The 8580-nt window shown below is 52.4% G+C and overlaps 1 protein-coding gene across 4 annotated transcripts in view; it reads right to left on the minus strand.

Annotated features, from left to right (window-relative positions):
- The window catches only part of Ank1 (ankyrin 1), a 178641-nt gene extending 170616 nt beyond the window's left edge, over window positions 1-8025 (minus strand). For 2 of the 4 annotated variants that reach the window (NM_001395568.1, NM_001395562.1), the window contains exon 1: window positions 7607-8025. In NM_001395568.1, coding sequence (NP_001382497.1) covers window positions 7607-7732 — 126 coding nt within the window. In that variant the 5' untranslated portion in view covers window positions 7733-8025. The remainder of the gene's footprint in view (window positions 1-7606) is intronic. The other 2 variants (XM_039094577.2, XM_039094571.2) reach the window with 1 other exon arrangement.
- Between the last annotated feature and the right edge of the window lie 555 nt (window positions 8026-8580).

The raw sequence follows: 8580 nt of genomic DNA on the forward strand, positions 1-8580 counted from the left end.
CTTTGGGGGGCGGGGGGTGGGGATGTGGTGTGAACCATGGCTGCTCATGTGGAGGCCGGAGTTACCTGCTGACTGTCTTCCTCTTCTTTGTCCACCTTGTCTTCTGAGAGAAAGCCCATCGCTGAACCCAGAGTCCATTCACTGACTTGACGGGCTGCCAGCAAACTTCGAGGATCTGCCCCTTCTCCCAGGCCTGCAGTTACAGACGCACAGTACCACACCCAAGTCTTTTGTGGGTGCTGGAGATCCAACTGGGGTTCTCATGCTCGTGGAGCAAGCCATTTACTCACGGACTCACCAACCTAACCCAGAGCACTATCTCAAAACAGAAACGTTTTTAAATGGCTAGGGACATAGCTCAGTGGTAGTAAGTTTGTATATACAAGGCCCTGGACTCTGTCCCTGATAACACATCCACACGCACAGAGGGTGGGGGAGAGGGAGATAGAGGGAGACAGAGAGAGAGAAGGAGGGGAAAAGAGAAGGAAAGGAGCGAGAGGGAGAAGGGAGAGAGATAGAAGGAGCGAGGGAGAGACAGGGAGGGGGAGAGAGAGGTAGGAGGGAGGGAAAAAAAGAGAGGGAGAAAGAGAGAGAGGGCCTTCCCCCCTCTAGCCCACCACTGGTATGACACTCTCCCGCTCTCTGGTAATACTCTTTAGCTCCTGTCTTCTCTTGGCCCAGCCATATATGTACCGTATTTAAAGTACCCAGAATGTCTGCATTCCTGCCTTGCTGGAGGGCACAGGGTTGAATAGACCCCCACGTGTATTTAAGATGTTCCCCTATGCTCTCTCCCTCTGTGGGGAAGCTACTTAAGGGCATATTTCTGAGAGATCACCTGTCCTCTCCATTGCTCTGTTCTATACTAGCTCAGTGACACATGCCACCGATCACCTACTCGAACACCCGGTTAGAGGAGCATCCCTGTTAGTGAGGAGACCACGGAAGCCCACAAGCACACGCATCTGTGTCAGCCATTTTTGCATATCAATGTATATGCAAGTATGCTAACACAGTCCAAGGGAACCTGGAACTCTCTGGGATTACTCCTCTCCACTGCTCATACGGGCACGCCACTGACGAAACAACTCTCTAGCTTCTCCATTGGCTTTTGGCTCCTACCTGCTGCCCCAGCCCAGGACAGCCTGGGCATTGGTGTCTTCTCTATGCCTTGCTTACCTCAGATTGAAGTAACCTTCTGTACCTCAGAGCCTCCCCTGTCCTCCTGACTGGCCCTGCCTGCTCCTTCTGCCGGCTGTGGTGTTGGCTACTATTGCTGGGCCAACAGCTCCTGACCTCCTCACCAAGCATCCACTTTCTCACTGCTACTTGAACCATCCATCTGGATGACCCCTACCAGCCCAGAGAAGCCCCACCCAGCAGCCACCTCCCTAACCACTGGGATCCTCTGCCGCACATCTTTTGCCAAGACTAGTTTTAGGTGCTAAGGTCAGCTCTTGCCCACTCCCGTCTGTTCCAATCGACCTTGGAAGTCTGCGTGTGCCCTGTACATGCCTTGAAAAAATGCAAAAAGCTCTCAGGAACAGTAAAGAGGAGAAGGTAGCAGCAGATGCATTTACACACATGAGCACACTATTAAATGATTGTACGGCAAAGGTGATGGTTATGTGCAGGCAGAAACCTCTGAGTCAGAAAGTTGTGTGGAAATTGTCATTTTTCAAGACAGACTAACTGCAAGGAAAACAGACTCAGAGCACTCAGTCTTCCTCTGGACCCTCAGCTAGGAGTCCCAGCCACCGAGTTGGCAGCTCTAAGACATCTGTGGAAGTCTTTGAACACTCATGAGGCGGCCGTAACCAGAGCTCAGTGGTTCTGTGCTAAACGTCTCATTTGTAATCCTTTCATTTCCAGGAAGGGCCGCTCTACTCGGCTTTGACTTTCCTCAGTCTTCCCTCAACGTCGTCATCATCATCATCATCATCATCATCATCATCATCATCAACAACAACAACAACAACAACAACAACAACAACAACGGCAAATGAGAAAAGAGTTCCAAAATATTACCTGCCTTGGCTTGATGATCTATAACTCAAGTTTTCCCTCCTGGAGAATATGTTGTGCTTTGTGCTCCTAAAATCTAGATTCTCCCTCCTATAAAACTCCAGTGGACCCGTAATCCAACATGCTTCCTCCTCCATATGTTCTAGACCCTGGAATCATTGGCCATGACCTTGGTCGTGACTATGCTCAGAAAAAAACGGAAACCACCTTGATGTTACCTGCTGCTGAACGGCTCTCTACACAGCTCTTCACAAAGCCTGAAATATCCAAGCCCGGCTCAGTGACTGAGTGGGCCCGTGATCATAAACTTACTCCTAACAGGAACTCCTTATCTTTCCTGAAAATGAAAAGATGTGGTCCAAAGCATCCATTTCTCATTTGCTAGTGCGAAGACAATAGTGTCCCAGATGAGCATCAACATTTCACACTGAGGTTTGGCCACAGAGTTTAATTGGGAAACGATCAATTAAGCTCTGGACTATCAGATATCCATCACCGTAACAAACACTGAGATAATCAACTTAGGAAGAAAGGCCTATTCATTGGCTTGCTGTTTTGGGGGTGTCAGTCTGTGGATGCTTGGTCCTGTTGCTCTGGAACCTGTGATGAGATGGCCACATGACAGTGGGGGGAAAGCTTGGCAAAGCCAAACCTCTCACTTTATCACTGAGGCGCAAGAGAGAGGAAGAGTCTAAGGAGACTAAGTTCCCACAATGCACTTCTAGGCTAAATCCCCGGGTAACCTCAAGACTTCCCATGAGAGTCTACCTCAAAAATGTCCCAACACTTAACTGAAGCACCCGGCCTGGGGCCATGTTCTCAATACATGGACCTTACGAACATTTCTGACACAAAGTTCCGTAACCATCCTGTATAACCCCGTGTAACTCTAACCTCTAACATGCACAACACTCAGATGTTGGTTGAGATAGGAGAAACGGAGATAAATTTAACATCTTGTCATTGCTGAAAAGCCCAAAGCAAAACTGGTAAGCAAGCAGCCTTCCCCGGAGTGAAGAAGACAAAGGATTGGGGGCAAACTTGTGCGCCTTCTTAAGGAGGTCCACCATCCGGGTGAATGTCAGCTTCTGCCTCAGCTGCTTTGGTGGGATAGCTGTGTGGAGAATGTGACCTGTGAAACATGGGGCTCCAGGTATACACACAGGCAGTCCTCTGTCTGCTAGGCTGCTCTAGCTTATGGCCAGGAAGTGAAAATAACCCCCAAAGAATACCTTACTGCAGGGAAGGAAGAGCTAGGCTGGCAACTGGGCTTGAGGCGGCTAGGAAAATCTGTCTTCAGCCATAGCCAGCACCATTCACAACTAGAGCGAGAAGGACTGCTTCCTGGTTTTTCGAGGATCTCCATGTACTACAATCAAATGTCAAAACGGGGTTACCAAAGTGGTGGTATGTTTTAAAGTCTTGCAATGATTAATAATCTGATGCTTTTGATAGCTCTCATGCTGTCCCCAAATTGTGCAATTCAAAAACCAGATGTGCTAGAACACTGGCTTAACCACGAGACCGGGTCTGAAGTGATAAGGAACAGCATTCTCTGAGCCCTACAACTCAGCCCCTGGGTTGAGTTTTTAAACCCATTTGGAGACAATAGAAGTTTAAACTTGAAGATCTCGAAGTCCTGGGCCAACAAGACTCCAGTCAAGCTCTCTGTCTTCAGTCCTGCCCTCACTGTATCCCATCAACTACCCAATACAAACCCCATTAAATACCCATCATATATATGTGCTATATCCCACTATATCCCACCAACTACCCCACCTTCTCCATCGCCCAGAAATTGAGCAAAGGAGGAGAGTTGAGAGTTCCTGTGAGCCTGCAGCTAGGGCAGGAGCCCTTCCTGCTCCTAGATGGTTTTGTTTGTTTGTTTGGTTTTGGTTTTTTTTCCTGCCTGTGTATTTCCACTGTCTGTCCACAAGGCTTTGTCTCCTTGAGACCCTGTTAAGAAGCTGTTGTTCTAAACAACTAAAACCACTTGACGTGTAGACACCCTGCAAGGAATAACTATAAGCTCACCAGCAGAATGCTGCACCCTAAGATCAGGCCGTCCCCCTGCCTGCCTGAGGTTTCTATTGCCGTGCAAATGGCTTGGAAAGGATGCACAAGGCTCCCTTCCAATACCCCCCAAAGATAGCCAAGGAGTGTCGTTTTCACCCGAACACATGTCACAGCCAAGACAGAGCCTAGGCCAGCTGAAACAAACGCAATTCCACTCTTCTAACTGTGACTTCTTCAAACACCCATTGCATGCCCCGTGTGTCTAAAGTACTGAGCTTGAGCACCCAATCATACAGAGAACATGATATAAGCTTTGCCTTTGTCTAGGGTGCAGTAGGTGGGCAGAATAAAGGCCAGGGAGAGAGCTCAGTTAGAGCTACCCAGGGCACTCACAGATATCGATGCAGCTGGCTCGGAACCCCAACAGAAGTTCTGTCTCCCACCCAGCCAACCACTGTTGCTACCTTGAGTTCTGCCCCTCCTCAGTCCTCTGCCTCATTTTCTCTCCAACCTCCATGTCCTACACACACACACACACACACACACACACACACACACACACACACTCCAGCTTCAAGCTCTAAATATGCATAAAAAGCACACAAATCCTCATTTCCCCAGACCTAGAAAACTGCCCTTTTTTAATGCAAATGCCTGCTTTGCACGGAGCCTTCCACTGTAAACATAACAGTAAATGTCACAAATGCTGTGCCTTGCTTTTTTTAAAAAAACAATAAGATATAATTAGCTACAGCTAGAAGGGCTTGGTGAGGATGTTGTTACTTAACCAGAAAGCTGAATGAAGCACGATCAGAGCTCCAGTCTCTGTACTGAGGTCCCTGTGTCAGTCAGTCAGTACGTCATACCCTCAGCCTCCACCCCTGAGGCACAGCACCCTTAGCAAGCACCTTCCCACACAGCATCCTAACTGCAGAAGCTGCAGCCACTGTTCAGATTACAACCACAGTCATTCCTACAAATGGGAGGGATGCGGTTCTGCTCTGTCAGCCCCAGTTAAGCAGTTACCCGAGACTGACACCTTTCTTTCCTTCTAGTAAATTCAGAGTGTCCTTGGCTCAGATACCCACTGCCACAAATGGCTACTTCTCTGTGGCAATGCATCCATTTGCACGTAGGAAGTCCTCTTTCTATGCTCACGGAAGACGAGGAAGATTACTCCAGAGGTTCTGGGTCATCTGTGAGACCAGCTAGAGCATCTCCCACTGCTTGATTTTAATATGTTATATCTCAAGACGGTCTTTGTCAAGTAAACACTGGGTTTAGACCTCACCTTACATGAACCTTCAGTCAGTGCTCAGTCCACTCTTTTAACACTGATACGGCAGAACTTTCTTTAAATCCTCCTTTGGGTCTGGGGTAGCTCAATGGTAGAGCATCTGCTTAGCACCCATGGATTCTGGATTTGATGCCCAGTGCCCTTCATTAAATGGAAACAAATAAATGCTCCTTTTGTCCCTCTCTTTTTCTTCTAGAGTCTTCCACCTTCTTGTAGTTTTATATTTTGCTGAAGGTGTCAGTTCTACCACCTTACGTGACTGTCCGGAACACCTCACGATCGGCATGAAATACAAACAAAGCACCCCCAAATGCCCCCATAATGTGTCCCCTGATAAACAATATGTCCTGAGAGTTTACATCATTGTCATCAGTTTGGGTTAAAACTTCCTTGTTGTTCAATCACAGCCTCTCGAGACACTGCAGAAAACCATGAAAATCTCTGTGGAAGGTTTCCGAACACCGACTGACGCAGTATGCTGTGACCAGCTAGTAAGTCAAAACAGCGCAATCCAGGGGCAGGGGAGCCTGTTATCACCCAGGGCAAAAATGTGGAGCAACGTTTACCAAGAATGCAAAGACAGAGACTTAAGACGTAGAACGAACCTCCAAATCACTGTGTTTCACATGGCGTTCCATCAGTTAAGGAGAGATGAAATTAAAGAGAGGTTTTTTTTGTTTTGTTTTGTTTTTTAATGTTAGTTGAACTGGTATCTCTGGTGTCTGGAATCTGAAGAGGAAACTCCAGGCAAGAACTGAGGTGAGAATGTAGAATTGAGTTTTCCTCCAAGATCAAGAACAGGAATGGGGATACAGAGGCCCGACACCATTGCCAAGAAAGTGGAGGAGTGCTAGGCTCTCATAGGAGACTTCCCTGTCTAACCTACGGAATTGGCATCTGAGACCCTAACGTGGGATTCTCCCTCTAAGTGGAACCAACCCAAACTCTGATTCACTATTGCTTTGGGAAAGACCTCTTGCTTAAGGAGTGTGTCATGCTGAAATTACTATTTACACACAAGATGCCAATATTGGGACAGGGGGAGGAAGGGGCAGGGAGGAAGGGACACGATTGTATTTTACAGAGTCATGGGAACATCTAACATGGTGACTCCTCAGGTTAAGAGTCAGAGAACATCTCGCCTACCCAGCGACATCTCCAGGTGTCATATCAGTCCTGCCACCTACTGCAAAGTACACTGTCCCCTACACTGCTGTCAAACGCAGCTTCCATATTTCTTTCTCAGAACGAGTCAGTTTCAGGGAGGGAGTCTTTCTTAGGAAAGGGCTGGGTCTCTGTGGAGAAGCTCCATGAACCCAAATTGCCTAGCCAGGGGACGTTCCTGCAGGCCCACATCAACTTCTCCAGGTTTTAATGGCTCTCCGAAGCTAGGGTCCAGCTCTACCTTGGACTCCCAGAATTCCATCCACGTTCTCCTAGCCTGTGCATCCCTGCGGCTCTAGCAGGCGGTTGAGTGCCCTGCTTAGTCGCTGTGGACATCCAGGTGCTTGTAATTAGACCGTGGGTCTCAACTAAGGAGGTTCTCGGTCTGCCATGATCTGAAAGAAGGACTGCAAACAGCAACAGTTGCTTTCGGGGATCCCTGGGGTGTCAGCACAGACCCTTGTCCCATGAAAGACTGCCCCATAATGACCCATGGAAGAGCCCATCTCCGACCAGGCCTTGGGTCAGGCTGGAAAAGCTCCAGCGAGGCTTCTAAGGGAATTCCTCATCCCTGCCGCCAGTGCCTCCTCTGGAATGACCTTAACATAAAATGTTGCCAGATGCCCAAGGGGTGAGTTGCGTCTTCCAGGTCCACCCGCGGACCCACGGGGTCAGGAAGGGCTCGGGAAGGGCAGTCGTCCCAGTTTGTCCTGAGAGATCTGGAGGAAGATGCTCTCTCTCCAGCGGCCCAGGAGAACTCACTGGTCACCTGAGCAGGAGCGGACAGTACCACCTCTGGAGCTCCTGCCGTGTTCACCCAAAGCAGCCCCCCTAGAAAGCCAGGCGAGCAGCCTGCGCCCCGCGGTGCAGCCCCTTACCCGCTCCGCTACCCCAGAGGCGGCAAAAGTTCCTAGGGAGCGCGCGGGCCTCTGTTCAAGGTGCTGAAAGGAGTCTCGGGGCGGCTCGCCCGAGCCCCCAGGCCGCTCGCTGCTCGCCGTGCCCGTCTCCCCCCTGCCGCTCCTACGGGGTCAGCCCGAGCGCTGCCGGGCGCCTTTCCGCAGCTACTCCGGGAGCCTCGGTGCGGGGCCGCCGCCGCCCCCTTACCTTCTTCTTGCGGTCACGGGAGCGGTTCCGCCGCTTCCTGTTGGATTCCTCCTTCTCCTTCTGCTCCTGGAGGGCCTGCGCCTCGATGTCTTTGATTTTCTTCAGCTGTTTGGCCGCCTGAGCCATGGCGGGTCGCGGTGCTCGGTCCCCGCCTCCCGGGCCCGCGCCCTCTGCGAGCCGGCGGCGACGACACCCTCCCGGGAAGAGCCGGCTCCCTCAGCTGCGCAGGGCACGAGCTTCTCCCCCGCGGAGGCGAAGGCTGCGGCGCCAGGGGGCCCGGGGCGCGGGGCGGAGGGCGAGGAGAGGCCGGCGCGCGGCTACCCGAGCCCCGGGGTGGCGCCTCCCGCCGCGGCCGGAGCTCGCTCGCCCGCGCCCCGCACCGGCTCTGGGCTCGCCGCGCGCCCTCGCCGCGCCCGCCCGCCCGCCCGCCAGCCCGGGCCCCCCCTCTCCTGCGGCGGCGGCGGCGCGGGGGGCGGGAGGGAGGAGGCTCGTACTGCGGCGCGGGCCGCGGAGGGCGGACTCGCGGGCTCGCAGGAGGAGCGGGGGCAGCTCGGCGCGGCCGCCCCACCAGGCTGGGCGCGGGGCGCTGCGAGCCGGCGCTGGGTCCCCACTGCAGCGGGGTCCCGGGGTGGGGATCGCCGGACGCCTTGGGGGAGACGGGAACAAAGCGGGGCCGCTCCGCCCGGGCCCGGCGACCCTGCGGACCGGTGTGCCTGACGGCGGAGGAAATGCCACCATCGCCCGGCCGAGCTGCGAGAGCGTGGCACACGGGCGCCGCTGCGGCACGGACTCCGCTAGCGCCGAGCCTGGCCCGGGCCGCCCTCCGGGAAGGGCCGCGGCTCCTGGAGGAGAGCTTGATCTGCCCCGGTCAAACCAAGTGGGCCTTTCCTTTGCATCTTTACCAATTACACTTAGAAAACGAGTCCAGCGTCAAGTCCATTCTTTCTCTTTTTCACTCGTTTTGGACGGGAGTG

The sequence above is a fragment of the Rattus norvegicus genome, chromosome 16, assembly GCF_036323735.1.
Source record: "Rattus norvegicus strain BN/NHsdMcwi chromosome 16, GRCr8, whole genome shotgun sequence".
In the NCBI taxonomy this organism is placed as follows: Eukaryota; Metazoa; Chordata; class Mammalia; order Rodentia; family Muridae; genus Rattus; species Rattus norvegicus.